The following is a 20,271-nucleotide window of genomic DNA, read 5'->3' as shown; positions in this document are numbered from 1 at the left end:
TTCATACTTGTTGCATTTGGAAGTTATGTACAGGTGAACATCGTTGAACATTAATTATGCAAATGATGTCCTCATTTGCATAAATTATCAGAAAATGCGATACAAGCCTTCTTTCTTAATATAGATCGTGGACGTCTGTTGTTTGGTGAAAGAGATGATCAAGTAATACAATTGATGCAAATGAGGACCTTATTTGCATTATTAATGACAAACACAATTAATACAGCAGTTGTTAAGGGTAGGATTATTTGGCGAAGGTATGGGGTCGTGGAACTCTAGTTTATCTTGTTTTGCTTCCTGACAGAAAATTTATCTTCCAAGAAGAAAATTACTCTGTCCCCAAGAAATCTTAGAAAAATGTGCTTGTCCAATGGATGTTTTTGCTTGTTAAGTTTTTGAGACGATTTCAGATTCGTTTCCTTACACTGTCAAAAATGCTTTTTCTTGTTTATCTTCATTTGCTTCCTCACAGAAAATGTATCTTCCAGGAAGAAAATTACTGATGGGATGTAACTCCTGTCATATTCGGAGAAAGGAAAGAAAAAAATCCTTTCTGTGGATTCCCCCGCTTCTTCTTGTCCTCGTCATCATCATCATCAGTCACTGTGTTCTGCATCTATAGAGGACAGTGAAAACAAAACGTTACTACGTGGTACAGCTACGTCATCAACATGGATGTAGGCTAGTGGATGGTCGTCAAAAAAATGTCCTCCCCCAGCGTCTCGTTGGAACGTCGGTCGTTTTTGTTTGTTTTGTATATCGGGTAAACTACCTCGTGGTTTGAAGAGCTGCAAGTCGAGATTTGATCAACTTGCGATATGTGAGGTGGGAACTTAAACATGCTCGATGTAAGACCAACACTTCATATCCTACAATTGAAACATTTTTGAAGAGTATCTGAGGATTCTCCCAAGTTTCAGACGTTACACCGTTCATAATATAAGTGACAACACACAGAGAATTTGTCATTGTCGACAGGCCCAAAATAAGTAAAATGGAACGTTTGGTGCCTTCCAAAAACACGCTCATTTTCAAAATATATCACGCTCGGCGGAGTTCATATGAACTGCATCTGACACACAGTAGAAGCTAGGTTGTAAAGGTGCACTTGCGTCAAGCTTGCGTCACTGCGGGGTTCGAAAGCTACTTAACGAATGTCAGAGATAAAGAATGGATTTTCTTACTTTTGTGTATTTTGTTGTCCTCTAAGTCATACTTGTACGTATAACGCAATATCTAAATTATAAAAATCTGATAAAATAACAAAACAATGACGCAGTAAACGAACCCCGCAGTGACGCAAGCTTGACGCGAAGGAAGCAGAACACAGTTCTCGGCCTATGGGGATTTCTAAATTAAAGGGCACAGGGTGACCAGCTTAAGCCCGGAAAAAATTACAGTAAGGTGCACTTGATTAATACCAAAAATGAATCATATTTGAGTTTAGGGTGCAAGCCACAAAATATTTCTAAAGATTCCTGTCAGCTTTCCAACCTCTCAGGACCACTTTGAAATGCGTCTGCGGGGGTCGCGGATAAATACTGTCTTCTGCAACCTTGTAATCGTACCAGGAGCAGAATGAACCAAGTACTGTAATGTTCTGCTCTATTCCCGAACTACTGTTGAAAGTTGCGGACTAAAACTGTGTTCTGTGATCATAACGGTGTGTTTACAGCAGAAAAGCTGCTGAAGAGGTTACCTCATTGCTGGAAGCGGTTCCGACTGCAATACCGGGCGGGCCATCATCCACGACGCCATCACGTAGGTTCTGGTAGTGAGAGTACACCACAAAGACGCCGTAGATCTAGAGAAAAGAGAGAGAGAAGGCAACAGATACTGCAGATGCTTTGGCTATTACTCTGTGACGGAAGGTAACCTCCGACGACAGAGTATTGTAGTTGTCAGATGTAACAACTGTTTGCAGCTGTATTTCTATGTTCCCTTTGCCGCATTAGTATGTAGTTTCATTAAATGGCAAGAAAATTAAATTTCATTTTCATTTTGTTTCAATGACATGCGATCTTTTCAAAATGTTTATACCTGCATTTACGGGTTTCATCTTTTAATGTTACTTTTTAAGAAATGTAATTTAAATAGAACTGTGATCTCAGTCACGTCACTCACCACCAGAACGAGCTTCACGAGATAGACGATCCAGAACACGATCAGATTCTGTGGATCAAGCAAAGGTTGCGATATCATATTTATAAGCGGAAAATGATATAAAACGTTTTATAAAGCAGAATCTATAATATTATATGTAACAGATACAACTACCACACGGAAAAAACTACGTAAACACAGACAGCCAAAAAAATACCTTCCTGTGAATAGGCTAGTAGGCTATTCCATTGACCTTTGACATGAACTGTCTGTCATGTCTGATAGTACCCGACTAGTTCAGTCGAACCGCAGGTCACCCTAGAACGCGTTATTCTCTGAAATACGGCTTACACCGGGTCACTGACTGACCCCGCTGCATGGGTGTAAACTACAGCTTATTTTGCAACAAAGACACCTTAGATATACATAATGTCTATACTTTTTCGTATCTACAGGATTTGCCCAGCACAGCCATGTGGATATTTATTGCATTGCAAAAGATCAGCCAACGTTGTGGCCCCTCGAAAAAAAGCACTTTTCGGTCTGTGTATTTGTGATTATCTTTTCTCCAGTTGGCCGGGGCACAATCAGTTTTGTCCACAGTCGGACAGTCCAGTTCCTCACCTTTATATTGATACCAAACTTGAAGGGTAAATTTTAGGAGAAACGGTTTTGCCCCCAAATTAACTGCGAACATGCGCAAATCACAGTGGGGAAGTTTCAGTCTGGTTGTAGCTACCCAAGCACACTACCCTGCGGACGGACCCAATTTTTGTACATTTCGCATTGTGTCACAGACCCCATTTCTTGGTACAAGAATCTGAATGGATGCGGCTGTCACATGCAATATAATAAGTGGCATGATGATAATCAAACACACATAGACACAGAGTTTTAGTACAAAGTAAGTATTTTTAAAATTCATCATATTTTTAGTCAATCTGTTTCGAACTCCTGGTCCGAACCTGGGTTCGAACGGTGGAACCCAGCCGGTACGTTCCGTGTTCGTGCCGCGGGGGTCAGGTCTAATGTTGCAAGTTCAACCAGCCTTTGGAAAAGTTGATATAACTAACGGCTCAAGTCTTGCCGTCGCAAATAGATTTCGGGAAGCCCACCAAAATAAAACTAACATTATCCAGAAGCCAGAATAAGTAGGATTCATGTGCAAGCGTAATGATGTCAAAACATCATTGCTGAGTTTTGTAAAGCATAGTGAAAGATCAGTGTGTGCGGTTTCTCATTCGAAAAAAGACGCCGGGCAATTTGACATGGCTGTAGTTTTTTTGGGGGCAAAACCGTTTCTCCTAAAATTTACCCTTCAAGTTTGGTATCAATGTAAAGGTGAGGAACTGGACTGTCCGACTGTGGACAAAACTGATTGTGTCCCGGCCAACTGGAGAAAAGATAATCACAAATACACAGACCGAAAATTGCTTTGTTTCGGGGGCCACAACGTTGGCTGAACTTTTGCAATGCAATAAATATCCACATGGCTGTGCTGGGCAAATCCTGTAGATATGAAAAAGTATAAACATTATGTAGGTCTAAGGTCTTTTTGTTGCACAACAGGCAGTTGTTTATACGCATGCAGCGGGGTCAAACCAGGACAAACTGCGTTCTGGCTTATGACCTGTCCAGAGAAGGCTGCGCAGAACGGATGCGCATAGAGCTCTGCGGTTCGACTGAGTTTTACTACCTCTGAACTTACTGTTACCGCCGCAGGTCAGACCTTTGCACCCCCATGAAACTCCTTTTCCGCCGTACCCTAAAAATCTCGCCGTACCCGCTGAAAAATATCGCCGTACCCGCTAGGCTCTGCCGTACCCGCTAGAAAATATCGCCGTACCCTAAAGATATCGCCGTATCCGTCCCTATCCGCCGTACAAAACAGCCGACAGGGGAGACGATGCCATTAGAATTTCACCCACTAATACATGCGTTCCAATGGGAGAGTTGAGGAAACAGATATGCAATTATCTCAAGAATAAAAAGTTCAAGCCATACAAACTTACCTTCAAATGATAGCCTAATATGTCCAGTCTCGGCAAATTCCTTGGCAAGAATTTCTATACGGCTAATCTTTTGATACACCCCCCTGATTAGAGCCCTTGGATTGGCCCATTTGGCTGAAAACAGCATTCTGGCGACGATACCACTATTTCAAGGGGGTGCGGAAACCCCCTCGATGGAGAAAGGTCATTTTTTACAACTAATTCTACCAGTGTAGGGTCTTTCCTACTGCAGCCACTCCCAAAATGCCCAGATTTCACATAAAATCCCACCAAGAAAGGCTTTTCAATGGTTTAAAGCCTTGTTTTTATTTGATCTCTCACCGTGGGCTCTAGGCGCCTGCGCTAATGCTTACGTCACCCCGACACCACTCGGCCACAGGGCATACTCACACGAAAGTCGCATCTAAAAACCCTGTACGGCAACGACACACGGTCTCATATAGCCTATGCTCTAGGAAACATTCCTGGCCACCTCTCTGCCCAGTGGCGTTGTACAAATCGCGCCCAATATTGAGAACACTTCGGAAAACTGTGGTGAGAAGCGGTCTGTAGGGCCGGAGGAACCCGGAAGTGAGCTTCGCATCAGCATCAGCACGCTTCGAAGGGAACGAAGTCGGTAGACAAGTAAGTAACGCTTAGTAATACGTATTTCTTTCATTGTATTGTACTGATATGGCGTGTCCCTTTTATTCCTGCCCTCTTAGGTCACTCTCCGGCTAGGGAGTTCTTGCAACGTTTGATGTCAGAGGTCGCCCCGGGCGGGCGGGCGTCCATTTTTCCACTCCGGCATTTCACACTCCTTTTTTGTTCTTTTTAGTTCATTTTGTCACCCCACCGATATCTCAACACATCCACAAACAACCAGAACCACAGCTTGGACCTTATAGACTCCGGACGCTCTTGGGCGGTGTATTTTTAGCTCCCTTTCTTTAGCTTATATATTACAACCACAGCGCCCCCCTCCCCCGTTACTCCGAGCGTGCCCGGACGCCATTTTCATCGGCCGGTGAGAGCGTTCCATTTTTCATTTCATAGTACTTCTGCTTTGTATATTGTATATTTGTATATTCAATATGTAATTCGCCCCCTCACCAGCGTGGCGTTCCTCCTGCTGAGTAGGAGAGTACCCCTGCAGGTCAAGCATTATGACATGTTTCGTTACATTCTCAGTTATTTTGGGTACCATTCTACTAACAGCCCACTGCTTAGCGTTAATTGTAAAACCTCACCATAATCCCTCCCCCTTCACTCCCAGGCATGAAGGCAAACCTCACACCCTTAACCCATCCTTTAACAGTCCATTCCCGTTAACTCCCCTGCTGGACAACACATGTGCCAATCACTCCCTGAAGTTAACATTAGTCTCTATCTTTATTAACTCTAATGGTAAACTAGCACCCCACTGCAGACCTAAATTCACACTTTTCAGTCTCACTCTGATAATCCTTCTGGCTGGAGATGTGGAGTTAAATCCGGGACCTAGGGCACCGAAGTACCCCTGCGGCGTATGCCATCGAGCCGTCAGGTGGGAAAAGGTGGACGGCCGGCATGCCATCTGTTGCGACTCATGTGATGTCTGGTACCATACTGACTGCATGGGTATGTCAACACCGGTCTATAATACCATCAACAACCCTAACGTGTCCTGGATTTGCTGCTCCTGCGGCCTACCTAACTTCAGCTCCAGCCTCTTCAACACTACAGTATTCGAAACTTCTAATTGTTTCTCTTCTTTTAACACCAGCACCTGTTCTAGTCCAGCAAGATCTATCGGCTCACCTATCGCTACGTCTTCGCCTATCGGATATGGTATTACTCCACCGCCTCGCGACCGCACACATACCAAACCAGTCAGGACCTGTGTGATCAACTTTCAATCTATCCGCAATAAGGTACCTGAACTGCACGCATTTTGCGAAGCTGTGCAACAAGACATTGTTGTTGGCACTGAGACGTGGCTGGACTCGTCAGTGGGCAGCAGCGAAATCTTTCCGGACACGTACAATGTGTTCAGGAGAGACAGAGCTGGCCGGGGAGGGGGTGTGCTTGTTGCTGTAAAGAACAGCATCATAGCAACCCACCACCCAGACCCGGACTGTCCCTGCGAGTTGACTTGGGTCCGGGTCCACCTGGCTAACAGTAAGTCCATCTACATAGGGGCCTACTATCGCCCCCCCTCAGCTGGTCATGATGATTTTGTAGCGCTAGAAAGATCAGTGCTGCAAATGCGGGCTGATAACAACAATGCCCACATCTGGCTAGCAGGTGACTTCAACCTGCCGGATGCGACCTGGAACCCTGAAGCTAATACCACCGCTTCGAATCCATCCACTCTCACTAGCAATTACATCAGCCTTGCCAACGACTGTGGTCTGGAACAAATGGTCTGCGAACCAACACATACAGTGGGGCAAACTTCGAACACCCTGGATTTGTTTCTCACCACAAATTCCACCTTAGTGGAGAGAGTCAAAATCTTGCCAGGTCTCAGCGATCATGACATCCCGCTGATTGATGTTCAAGTAAAGCCCCAAACATCAAACACAAAAGATCGGCTCATATACCTGTGGAGGAAAGCTAACATCGATGCACTCCAGCAGGATATGGCAACATACAGCCGAGAGTTCGCAGACCAGGCTCAGCACAATACTGCCTCAGAAAACTGGGAGCTGTTTAAGGCAGCCGTTAGTGGTGCTGCCAATAAGCATGTCCCCAGGAAAAAAGTGAGGCCACAATCCAGCAAACCCTGGATAACATCCCAGATTCGCAAAGCTATGCGTAAGCGGTCTGAACTTTTTTCCAAGGCTAGGAGGTCCAACTCCAGTGAAGCCTGGGCAAAGTTCAAGAGGTGTAGGAAGGGAGTTAAGCAGAGAGTTAGGAAGGCCCACAGGGATTACGTCTCCAACTATCTGGAGTCTAACATCGAGGAAAATCCCAAGGCCTTTTGGAGCTATGTCAAATCCATCAGACAAGACTCTACTGGTGCGTCGGCCCTAAGACATCAGGGGGTGCTAACATCTGACCCCAAAGAAAAAGCCGATGCACTGGGGGCCCAGTTTGAGTCAGTGTTTACCAGGGAGGATAAGACCACCGTTCCTACCCTTGGTGAACCCAAAGCTCCAACTATCCCCTCCCTTAACATCACAGTGGAGGGGGTAGCCAAACAGCTCTCCTGTCTTAACCCCAGCAAGGCCACAGGACCAGACGGAATACCACCTCGCCTCCTGAAGACTGTAGCCGAACAAATTGCGCCAATATTACAGGTTATATTCTCCCAGTCAATATCCACGGGAGATGTTCCTGAAGATTGGAGAACAGCTAACATCGCTCCAATCTTCAAAAAGGGGGACAGAACCTTGCCTGCAAACTATAGGCCGGTGTCTCTGACATCGGTCTGTGGTAAAGTGCTCGAACATATCGTGCACAGCCACATGATGAAACATCTAGACACTCATGGCATTCTGTCCCCAGCGCAACACGGCTTCAGGAAGGGTCTGTCCTGCGAGAGCCAGCTGGTGCTAACCCTCCAAGACCTGGCCAAAAACATGGACCAGAACAAACAGGTCGATGCCGCGGTGCTTGACTTTAGCAAGGCATTCGATACAGTGCCTCACGAACGTCTGCTGAGCAAGCTCGAGCACTATGGCATTTCTGGCCTACTTCAGTCTTGGCTTAGGGCCTTCCTTACGGAGAGAACCCAGAGGGTCGTCTTTGACGGTGGAACATCTAAAGCTGTTAAGGTCACCTCTGGAGTTCCGCAGGGTACTGTTTTAGGCCCTCTGCTCTTCCTGCTCTACATTAATGACCTACCCGATTCCGTAGACTCACATGTTTGGCTATTTGCTGACGATTGCTTGATTTATCGAACTATCAGCAAGCCTTCTGACGCTCAAGATCTGCAGTCTGACCTCGATGCGTTAACAGAATGGCAAAATCGTTGGCTTATGTCGTTCAACCCCTCTAAATGCCACATCCTCCATATCACCCGTAAGAAGCACCCCATCTTAACACAGTACTCCCTCTGTGGAGAAACCCTCACCGGTGTTAAGTCCCACCCCTATCTTGGAGTACAACTGTCCGACGATTTGCGGTGGGACACCCATATCAACCACGCCACTAGCAAAGCTGGTAAGGTCCTAGGGGTCATTCGGCGCAACTTGACCCATTGTCCATCCAGGGTCAAGGCCACTTGTTACAAAGCGCTGGTACGGCCCCACTTGGAATATAGTGCCACCGTCTGGGACCCGTACACCAACAAAGGGATACAGGCGGTGGAGGCCGTCCAGCGCAGGGCAGCCCGAGTGACCCTCAATGACTACCGGCAGACTAGCAGCGTGACACAAATGCTCAATGACCTGCAGTGGCGTCCTCTCTCCGAAAGGAGGAGGAACGCCCGCCTCACCTTCTTTTATAAGTTAGTTAACAACAAGATTAACATAGACACACAGAACCTACTGATTCCGACCCAAGGGCGAACCCGAGGCAGCCATCAACATAAGTACAAACCAATCTTTGCAAGAACAGACACATACAAGTACTCATATTTTCCTAGAACAATTCCGGAGTGGAATTCCCTGCCTGGTGCGGTAGTAAGTGCTCCCACAGTTGAGAGCTTCCGCGCCAGGCAGGAGGGCTGCCCGCCCTAACCCGGGACCTCAGCCCCCCCCCCCTACTTTGCCCCTTGCGGGGTTATATGGGGGTAACCCATGATGATGATGATGATGTGTCAATTCCTATTGCAGGGATTAAATTTAAGTAAGTTATAACCCATTTTAAGTGTGGAAGTGGATGTTGGTGATCATGACAATGACTCTGTATAAGGAGAAGATTTAATTCAATGTAGCAACCCATTATATTCATTTTTGTTGATTTTTTAAGTCCTCATTGTAGTAAGAATTAAAGTCATTTCACCTTTGGAAGCAAATGGTGCAGTAAAGCAGTGATTATATAAAATGATTCATTTACAGATATCTTATTACTTGGCATCTTATACAATGTAACCTTATTGCTGCTTATGTTTCACTCTCAGGGCTCCTCCATCAAAGTTTAGCTCCACAGAGTCAGAGGAATATGAGTGGGATGATATAGACATCTGCATGAGGTAACATTACTTATAACAAGTTATCTGTCCAGCTGGACTCTATACACATCATATGTTGTCAGAATATGAAACAGAATCATTGTTTCATCTGCACAATGACATCTAATGTAGTGTTGCAGCAAAAGCAATAACGCTGAAAAGTTGACATAAAGCAATGCTTTGTATGGTACTGTGGTTATAATATGTTTCAGTTCTGGTTCATGCTGAATGAGTTTAGTTGAGTAGTTACTGCTAAACCAGTTTTCTTTAAGTTAAATCCAATGTATTCATTCTTTATATATTTCAGTATCTGTAATTCTCCTGCAGATTTAGACCTAGTAGGGTCTAGTAGGACTTTTTATTGTAAGAATAGAAAGGAAATCTAGGATCTAGTAATGGAAACAAGTAGTCTGTGCATATTGAAAACATTCTTGTCTGAAATATGTCTAAGTACCATACACTCATTAGCAACTCTTCTATGATGAGGTTAAAGTTGGACTCAATTGCTAGTATGATTTTATTACAGGGCACCTGTTTGCTGTAGATAGCTAAATGATGGCTTCTTACGCTTTATGATAATGATAGAGACCATTTTATTTCCATTTTTATTTAGATCTTCTGGAGAACTTCTGGAGCAGATGATGAAGGGGCAGGATGTCTTCAACAACACAACAGAATGGGAAGACAGATGTCATTCAATATGGTGTTTTTTTATGCTAATAGCGAAGAAGCAGGCTATTAATTATCTTAGTATGCATACATAGACTGTTGATTTGTACAAAAGGTGCAACCGAATATGTAGTACACGTATATGCAGAACTAAAAATATAAGTAGTAATTAAGACATGTAACGTTAGATAAATTTTCTCTAATATTCTCAATACAAATGTATTGTACAATACAAATGTACAGAAGCAAATGAATAAAGAAAGCTCATCTGTAAATTTTGCACTTAGAACTGTCCTGGCCTTCTGTATGCTGTGAGGGATCTTCACCTGTATTCACTGGTGGTGGTGGATCTTCACATGCCTTCACTGGTGTTGGAGGATCTTCATATGTTACTGAATATTTACTGGTGTTGGGGGATCTTCACCTGTATTCGCTGGTGGTGGTGTATCTTCACATGTCTTCACTGGTGTTGGGGGATCTTCATATGTATTCACTGGTGTTGGGGATCTTCACCTTTGTTCAATAGTGTTGGGGATCTTCACATGTGTTCACTGGTGGTGGGAGAGTCATGTATTTACTGGTGGTGGGGATCTCTATCTGCACTCATTTGTGGTGGTGACTCAGGTGTGCGGGTGACTGAACTGATGGAATATCTGCGATTGTGTACAAATTGCATGTTTGTGCTACTTTCCAAGCAGAGGTTAGGTGCCGGCTGTTTTTTTTTAACTTTTTTTTATGTGTTTTTATCGGGCTTATATTGCAGTAAAACATAATTCCACTATGCTTGGATCCACTAGCCCTTTATCTCACACCACCCTTCATTAGTATACCCAAGGTGTGTACAGACCCACAAAGACCCCTGTGAACAGGCACTATATTATCCGGAACAGAGACAGTCGCCCAGACTGCTGTCATGGCTGTTCAATACCTGTTATTTCTTATTATAATGAACTGGCAATAGTTTGTTCCTGTAGGACCGGATAGTTTAAGTTAACAGCAATTCTCTCCGCGTGCTGAAACGGTTACAAATCAAACTTATCACCACAGACGATTGTCACTTCCGGGTTACGCGGGATCTCTACTTCTCTACAGACCGCTCTCACCACAGTTTTCCGAAGTGTTCTCAATATTGGGCGCGATTTGTACAACGCCACTGGGCAGAGAGGTGGCCAGGAATGTTTCCCAGAGCATAGGCTATGCGAGACCGTGCATCATTGCCGTACAGGGTTTTTAGATGCGACTTTCGTGTGAGTATGCCCTGTGGCCGAGTGGTGTCGGCTGTTTTGTACGGCGGATAGGGACGGGTACGGCGATATTTTTAGGGTACGGCGATATTTTTTAGCGGGTACGGCAGAGCCTAGCGGGTACGGCGATATTTTTCAGCGGGTACGGCGAGATTTTTAGGGTACGGCGGAAAAGGAGTTTCATGGGGGTGTTCATGCTTGTGGCTCTTGCCGTCCTGCCGTTTCCGACAATACCACAAGATCACATTTTCACGCTATCCCATCACATATCTTCATACAACACACTGATCCGCCAAATCCCAAATGACGTCACTCTTCCCGTCATACAACGCAAAACATAATGGCGGCGCCCAGGCATGGCAACAAAAACAATACAGGTTTGCGATTACGAACACAGAAGAACAGAAACATCGAAATAATACCGTGGAGTCCGTACATGAAGGCCTTTTAAGTACCACCCTATATAACAACAAGGCCACCGATAACACCTACCATGATTTGAGTATGGCCACAGCAAGAAATTTTTGGATGACATCAGCGCGCTCATTAATTTTTGCCTGATTTTTAATCCTATCTAGACCAGGGGAGGCTAAAAGTGCCCGCACCAACTGTGATGTCGTATAACTGCCGAACGACGTGTGCTAGGACTACGGAACTTTTGATTTGATTGATTTGATTGATTTGCACATAAAAAAAAGGGAAATACATAAAGTAAAGATAAATGATACATAAAAACCGGGAGAGAGGGAAAAGCCAAAAAGGCTTATAGGAGCCCTCCTCCTAACAACTACTGAACACAATTCGAATGAAATAATTGAAATTGGAAAAAAAATGATAACAAATCATAAATGAGTAACAACAATTAGATGATTAACAATAGGGCAAATTGGAAACAAATGATAACAAATAATAAATGAGTAGCAACAATTAGATGATTAACAATAAGGCAAATTGGAAAAAATGATAAATCATAAATGAGTAACAACAACTAGATGATAAACAATAAGGCGATGTAGCAAGTAATGTGAATGAACCTATCTAACAGAATAATGACAATTCAATAAATAGTACAATAACAAATCATAGATGTATAGCAAAATATCCTAGAAAGAAAACAAAAAACAAGGAAATGTAGCAATTTAAGTACCTGAATGAACATATGTTAAAAATTGTTAAATGTGTGACCTTAACTTAGGGGCTGGGAGATGAGAGAAAGTAGTTTTTGATACTGCGCTCAAAACTTATCATGGACGTAAAACTTTTCAGGTGGAGGGGAAGACTGTTCCTATTTGTTACAAATTTAGATCTAACACTCATTTGGGCTTGAACAGTTCTTACTGGAGGAATATGTAAATAGTGATTTTGTCGAGTTTCATAACTGTGGAATTGTGAATTAAAAGTTACAAAGCCTTCAAATGTGTCTGGAAGAGAATTATCAAAAAAATTCATTGTAAAAAGGGTGAGCTGAAGTCTATTTATATCAAAACTGTTCAAAATCCTAAGCTTCGTAAATAGTGGCACTGAATGGGCGAAGAAATGGGAACCAGGTGTGGTGCGAACAAATCTTTTCTGGAGAAGTCTTAGGGGCTACAGTGTAGTTTTGTATGTGGATCCCCAGACAATATTACCATAGGTTAAATATGGTTATATCAAGCTATTATATATGGTGGTAATGGTTTTTTGAGAAAGAAGATGCTTAATTTTCCCAACAATACCGATGGTTTTTTATATTTTTTTTACTTATCATATCTATATGTGATTTCCAGGTCAGACCATCGTCTATGATAATGCCTAGGAACTTTGCTTGAGACTCTTGAGACAGGGGCAGTTTTTTTTAGAAATAATTTCGCGTTTCTATCATAAGTTTTATTTTAAAGAAAAGAGGAAAACCATTTTATTGTGGAGTCATTAATGCCATATTTTGTAAGTTTCTTCAGTTACATTCATAATTGAATGATGGAATGATCATGACTTTAAAACTTGGTGAACTTTCCTAAAATATTGTTGACAACAATTCTGTGAAATGATTTTGAGTTTGTGATTTTTCGTGTTGCCATAGCAACAGGTTTCTGACAGGCATATTTCCCAAATTTACTAATTGCAGAATTATGACATTTAACGTTTTTTGCTAGACCACACTTGTTTATCTATATCATTAACATCCTGTGTAATTTTTAGTTACATTCATAATTGAATATTCATTATTAATGCTAATTTGATGAGGTCAAGGGTCGAAATCCAAGATGGCGGATAATGTCATTATCAACGGTAAATACATTTTTACTCAAATTCCGACAAAATCTTTTATTTTTCTACAAAACACAATCATTTGAACCTTGTAAGTCCACTTCTATTGGGTTTTGGGGTTACATGTCTAGAAAAAATGCATTTGAGAAAATACAAGCTTGTCGATCCAAGATAGCGGACAAATGACGCCATTTTCGGACGTCATATAGGCGTCAGTGTCGTCGTCATTGGCAACAAAAGACTTTGCAGACTTAGATACCAATAAGGAACCCTTTATAGTCATCGTTTTGTTTAATATTTTAAGTATAGCGGAAATTCCATATTTAGACGGTTTTAGCCCCAAATATGACATTATGACGTCATAGTTACGTCATATTACGTCACAACGATACCGAAATTACGGAAAATATAGAACATTACCAGTACATCAGTCCCTCCAAATTCGGTGTTCGTAACCCAAACCGTTTTGACATTACGAAGGGGGGTAAAAAGAGCCCCCCCCCGCCCCAGGAATCCCCAAAATGGCCGGTCTAGATAGGGTTAAAACAACTTGAATATTGTCAACATGACGAAAAATACCAAAATGAGAGAACGTATCGTGCGGTAGTCTAGTTCTCAATTTGGCGCGTGATACCAGTCTACCACAATAACGTCACTTTGTGCACCTCTTAGATGCACTAATAAAATACAGCGGCGGCTGTGATACCATATTTTGCCGCTTGAATTCTTGTTACAACGTTTATGGTGTCTATTTTAAAAATCTGCAGATGATGTCATCCATATAATCTATTTGCTGTGGCCTCAGATGTAATCACCTGAGGGCCTCCCCCTAAGAACGTGACGAATAGGACGACAAAGAATCCCAGCGCCGCAATGATGACTGCAGCAACAACCCACCAATACAGGAACTTACTGATGGCCTGTGAACAGATACACGGCATGAATTAATGAGTATTTCTATTATTATATTTCAGCCATACAACATTTATGGTGAAATATATTTATATTGCAATCCATACTACAGTATGGGATTGCAATATATTGCTTTTCCTTTGTTTCTTCTTCTCCTGTCAAAATCTTCTAATCGATTCAACTTTTTCATTTTGGGGCCAAATGAGCTAATATTTGGCATGGAGGTAGGGATAGCAAATACCCCCAGGTGTTTTTTTCACTTTTTTGATAGAGGCCTTAGAAATTTTGATATTTAGGGTTTTTGGTCATTTTTAGACAAAATATATATATTTTGGGCCCCTGTGCCCTGGTATTAAACCCTAATGACCTGAAATTTGGTACAGAGGTGCATTGGACATATGAGCACAGGAACTCGTGAACACTTTCTTCATAGACCACTTCAAAAATTATTAATTTGGGGGTTTTGGGCCATTTTTTAATAAAAATGTCTACTTTGGGCTCCTATGCCCTTGTATGAAGGCTAAATGACCTGAAATTTGGTATATAGATGCATTGGATATATGAGCACAGGGTCCCATCAACACTTTCTTCATAGATCACTTAAAAATGAATTATTTTGGGTTTTTCGTCCATTTTTGACTAAAAATGTATATTCTTGGCTCCTATGCCCTTGTATGAAAACCTAACAACCTGAAATTCGGCATGAAAGTGTGTCTGGCAAGTGCCCACAGTACTTCATTTTCACTTTGGGCATACATTACTTTAAATTGTTGAATTTTGGGATTTTTGCCATTTATGGACTAAAAATGTTAAGTTTTGCTCCTGTACCTATGTATGAAAACCAAATGGTCTGAAATTTGGTATCAAGGTGCGTACGGTATGTAGCCACAGGGCTCTATTCACACCAATGGTGTACATCTATTAAAAATTGTTAAATTTGGGATTTTTTGCCATTTTTGATCAAAAATGTATATTTTCGCTTCCTGTGTCCTGAAAAGCCAACTAATCTGGAATTGGGTATTGGGGTAGCTTTATCACTATAAATGGAAAATGGGCCACATAGACCAGTCCATTTTGCATAGCTAGGGGTGTTCTGGAAGAGTCCATTCTCGTAAGGGGGGGGGTAAAAAGTTTGGAGCGGGATGATGTTTTAGGACAGGTCAACTCGTGCAAAGGGTTGGTATGGAACAGTACACTTTGGCATACATATGAAGATGGATTGCAATATGCTGCATTTGCTCCCAAGCAAATGTCGGCCTTTCTAGTGTTATTTTCACTCCACAATGGCAAGGAATAGAAATATTGTCTTCGTGATTGTTTTCACCCAACCATACCGTAGGTACCGACCATACTACCATATAGATTCAGTTTTCGTATACAGTACAACAGAATGCTTAATTTTGCGATTTTTGGCCATTTTTTTTACCAAAAAGGTACATTCTTGGCTCCTGTACCCTGGTTTTACAACCAAGTGACCTTGGTATAGGAGTGCCCTGCACATATGTGCACGTATAATAACACCTTTGGCATATAGTACAACAAAATGCATAATTTTGCGATTTTTTGCCATTTTATTTACCAAAATGTACACTTTTGGCTACTGTACCACGCTTTTACAACTATGATTGTGTAGATCACTTAAATACAGTCAAACCTGCCCGAGCGACCACCTCTTCTCAGCGACCACCTGGCCATTTCGACCGCTTTTTCTCGGTCCCGATTTTTTTCCCATTGACGTAAGAATTAAGCGACCTTTTCTCAACGACCACCTGGCCAACGCGACCGCGACCGGCCAAAATTGGGACCCATAACGACCGCGTCATTTTCAACCTTGAGGTTTTCATCGATTCTTGATGATAACTAGCGCGATTTTGTGCCGAAATCGGCCAGTTAAGCGTCGGATTTCGACTGCTATTACGATGTTGTGTTTAGAATAAAGATGGCGGCGGTCAGTGGGTGGGTCAATGGGGCAGTCTACTGTAATATGGGAGGAAATTTCGTTGTAAGAAAATCCGAATTTAGTTGTTACAGAAGTTTTTTTTTTAATCTTTATCATTATAAAGTGAACGAATGCCAAAACGTATATAGCCTCATACCTTTTTAAGGAAGATGTGTGTGGGTGCTTTTGTCCAACCAATGGTCCAACTGTACTGTACATTCACCCGTGGGTAAGTACGCTATCGGGACTTACCGGGCATCTCCGCAGGTATCGAATTCGAAAGGTACACCGTAGTTATTTCGAATACGGTGATCAAGAACACAGCGACGCATAAAGGCTTGTATAGAAACTGACAGCATCAAAGTAAAACGTTAGTGTACAAAGGTTGAGCAGTTCTCTTCTTGTTATGAATAACGTTGCCGACTTGCTGTCCTCCAGAGAGAAATTGTATAGCAAACTAAATACGTATAACACTGGTCCATCTAATTATCGTAGACGCAGAAATGCAACATGTACAGCATGTACAGTACTTAATTGTATGGTAGAAATCCGATTTAAAGAAAGTAACATTATATCTTTTTTTAGACTAGAGTAGATCGAGTAGACTCGAGTAGTCTTTTTAACCTCCTTGACTAGAGTTTTTCTGGCGCAGGTAGGAACGACCTGATCCAATTTGTTCCAATTTCTGTTCATTAACTGTATATAAAATTCACCAGGCTTACTGATGGTTATTACTTTACGTTTTTGCGTGCATTCGTGTGCGTGTTGTATTTGACATACTAGCGATATATCGATGTACTATGCATCGGGCATGTTTTGAGTCGATACTCTTCTCAGCGACCATCTGTCCATATCGACCTTTTTTTTTCGGTCCCCCGGGTTGTCGTCTTGGGCAGGTTTGACTGTATTGTTAAATTTGGGATTTTTTTCTAATTCCAGTGTCATGAAAAAGCCAACTGATCTGGAATTTGGTATAGGGGTAGCTTTAGTACTAGAAATGGAAAATGGGTCACATTGACAAGTCCATTTGCATAGATATGGTGTTCTGGAAGAGTCCAATCTTGTATCGGCGGCAACTTTTTTTTAAAATCCAGTTTGGAGTGGGATGATGTGGAACAAGGTCAAAAGGTTGATTTGGAACAGTACATTTTTTGCATAGGGATGAAGACGGATTGAAATATGCTGCATTTGCTTCCGAGCAAATGTTGGCCTTTCTTGTTAAGATTAATTTTTGGGCTAATGTGTGATTAGTTGAAGTCATTCTAAGCTGAAGTGTTCCATTTTCAAACATGGGTGATTTTGGAACAGTCTATTGCTGCATGGGGAGGGAGATGGCTGACATTTGCTGAATTTGCTCTCGAGAAAATATCAGCCTTTCTAGTATTGTATGGTTCTGTGCATTGTTGCATACTGTGCAAAATTATCAACCTACAATTGTCACGGAATGTTCAAAATAAGCACAGATGCATGAAATACACAGTAAATCCCTTTCTTGACAACGTTTTTCATGCAAGATGGCGGATGCCAAATTACGTCACGATCACGTGACTGCAACTATCCAATAAAAGCGGAACTTATTCTACATACCTTGATGACGCCTTGGATCATCAGGGAGTCGATGACGATGGCCACGACGTCGATGACAGCGCTGGCAATATCTGCGAGGATAGCTAGACGCCCATACAATTAGTTTTAATGATCTTTTGGCTGGATTTCTTGCGTAGGATGATGACAAATACTGCATTCAGTGGCCTTTCTTCCAGTTTTCGAAGGGTGATTTGACCCTGAACATTTTTCTGATGATTTTTAAAATAAAATCGTTGAACAAAAATGACCCAAATGGTTGTGTCTTTATCGCCAGACCGATAATAATTTTAGGATGAATCAAAATCTGCCTGGCTAGCAGGAGGAAATAGCAGTCGATATATATGTTACAACACTACGGGGCCATCCTAGATATGTGAAAAAAGTCAGCTACCTGACGAGGCAACGGTTTGGATTTAAATCAGTACCTGTCACTTACCGTAAAGATAACCACCACTTAACAAGCTGATCACTCTGATCCCCAAGTCCAACACATGTACGGCCTGTTGAGTTTATTCAGATCCACAATTAGCATTATAACAATATACAAGTACATTTCAGCCACTCTTTTGTGGTCCATATCATCATAATTGAAAAAGTAAAGTAACGTTACATGACCCACAGTAACATAACATATACAGAACATGTACAGAAAAAATCTCGCTAAAAGATGATACAATTTTGAACTATGAATAAATGAACAAATAGATAAAATGTGATTCACCAAAAAAAGAACCCCGACGACGAGGGAGCCGTCACGGACATTACAGCAGTGGAAGCAGCTGTCCTTGAGAATCGCCATGGTGTGCAGCGTCACCTACCGATGTAGATATGAAATGCAACACAAGAAGAGAATACTGTAAATGCATATAAGTTCGCGGGAGGCCTAAAAGGCGGAAATGGAATGTTCGCGGTGGATTTGAGTTCGCGATATCGCTTCAACCTGTAGTCACAATACTACGAAATCTTCGGCATCCTTTTTCAGCACTTGGTTACAGTGCTAAAGATGGCTTTCATGATCTCTATCCATTATACATATACATGACTCCATTTCTAATTACGCAACGAATGGAATAGCACAACTTCGGGCTTCTTTTCATGAACTTGAACTATATATTTCTATCAGAATTTGCGTTTAGTACCGCTGGCAGTACCTTTTTAAAATGATCTGACCCTTATACATTATACGTATATCTAGTTTCAATTACACGAATTTAAGAGCAGAACAGGTTTCTTTGCTTGAAGTAAATTATTTTTGGCGACGCCTCATGGGCTAGCTTAATAGTATAGAGAGCGTCCGTTTGACAAGAATTCCAAAATTCCACAGGCATGTCAGGAATTTTTCCGTTGGTATGTGTAGTTGCATCATCCCTTTAGAGGGGATTAACTCGGGAATGGGTTTCTTCATGATATTTGCAATATAGACACCTTTAGAGTTGTCTTAGATGAATAATGCAAATCATGCAAATAAGGGGCTAATTTGCATAATCATTGAGGACAGTTTATAAATACACTGCATTTCATGTTAGAATGCTCAAAAATATGCCGTATGTAACTCAAAAAGAGAGAAATATTAGGCTAACTGTTAAGGATATGCCCGACTGCCAAAAATCCCCGAAATTCCACAGCAATTCGTCCACGCTTGTGCAATTGTAATCTCCAAGCAGATCCTACGGTAGCATAAGATAGTATCAGAAGCTGGCGAGGAGTGAAGCCGGCTTGGGAGTGTGTTTCGCTACCTGGCAAATGTACACCTCTTGGCTGGCTACACTCCTTGGCCAGTTTGGTACTATCTTATGGCATCGTAGGATCTGCTTGGAGGTTAGCGCAATTTCGCCATCCTTTTGAAAGGGAATAACTCGGGAAGGGGTTGACGGATCATCGTGATTTTTGATATGTAGATAGCTTCGGATATGCGTTCCATAAATAAAGGCTATTAAAGCAAACCAGGGGCTAATTTGCATGATTAATGAGCACAGTTAATTAAGCCAAAGTATTTCATTAAGGCACTCAAACATGACATATGTAACAAGAAAAGAGAGAAATATCGACAGACATGAATTATGGAAATTGTTACCTAATTTATACAATTAATGAGAAATTGTTATTATAGTGTTAAATGACGAAAATTCCATTTTTGCGACATTTGGAAAAACACGTCCGTTAAGTTGAACAACTAGAGTCTCATTTGCATAATTAATGAAAAAAATGCTACAATATCTTTCTTTGCTAAGACTTTCATACTTTGAACACATTGTTATTTAGGTAGAGAAAATCAACTGATGTCTTTTATGCAAATGAGGACCTCATTTCTTCAATCAATGAGAAACATTTATAATAGGTCACTCGTCACAAGAGTAATTAGAAACAACACACCTACATACAACAACAATCATTAATACTCAAAAACAATGAAACCGTCGCGTACGTCAAGTACCAATCTCAGCACTTGGAAACTCCAGTGCTGAAAGACTCAGCACT

General features: G+C 41.8%; 1 protein-coding gene and 1 long non-coding RNA gene across 2 annotated transcripts in view; one reads left to right on the top strand and one right to left on the bottom strand.

Annotated features, from left to right (window-relative positions):
- Positions 1 to 300: 300 nt before the first annotated feature.
- LOC118424296 overlaps positions 301 to 20,271 on the bottom strand; it is a 26,749-nt gene continuing 6,778 nt past the window's right edge. The window contains exons 2-8 of the mRNA XM_035832844.1: positions 18,515 to 18,607; positions 18,230 to 18,293; positions 17,794 to 17,876; positions 14,171 to 14,275; positions 2,125 to 2,172; positions 1,700 to 1,804; positions 301 to 616 (exon numbers count right to left, since the gene is read on the bottom strand). Coding sequence (XP_035688737.1) covers positions 497 to 616; positions 1,700 to 1,804; positions 2,125 to 2,172; positions 14,171 to 14,275; positions 17,794 to 17,876; positions 18,230 to 18,293; positions 18,515 to 18,592 — 603 coding nt within the window. The 5' untranslated portion in view covers positions 18,593 to 18,607 and the 3' untranslated portion in view covers positions 301 to 496. The remainder of the gene's footprint in view (positions 617 to 1,699; positions 1,805 to 2,124; positions 2,173 to 14,170; positions 14,276 to 17,793; positions 17,877 to 18,229; positions 18,294 to 18,514; positions 18,608 to 20,271) is intronic.
- LOC118424300 lies at positions 4,487 to 10,083 on the top strand. The gene is made up of 3 exons (XR_004832187.1): positions 4,487 to 4,739; positions 9,145 to 9,216; positions 9,809 to 10,083. It is a non-coding gene; the product is annotated as an uncharacterized LOC118424300 (long non-coding RNA).

The sequence above is a fragment of the Branchiostoma floridae genome, chromosome 10 (genome assembly GCF_000003815.2).
Source record: "Branchiostoma floridae strain S238N-H82 chromosome 10, Bfl_VNyyK, whole genome shotgun sequence".
Lineage (NCBI taxonomy): Eukaryota > Metazoa > Chordata > Leptocardii > Amphioxiformes > Branchiostomatidae > Branchiostoma > Branchiostoma floridae.
Note: the sequence above shows the minus strand (reverse complement) of the source record. Positions and strands in the feature narration are given on the sequence as shown.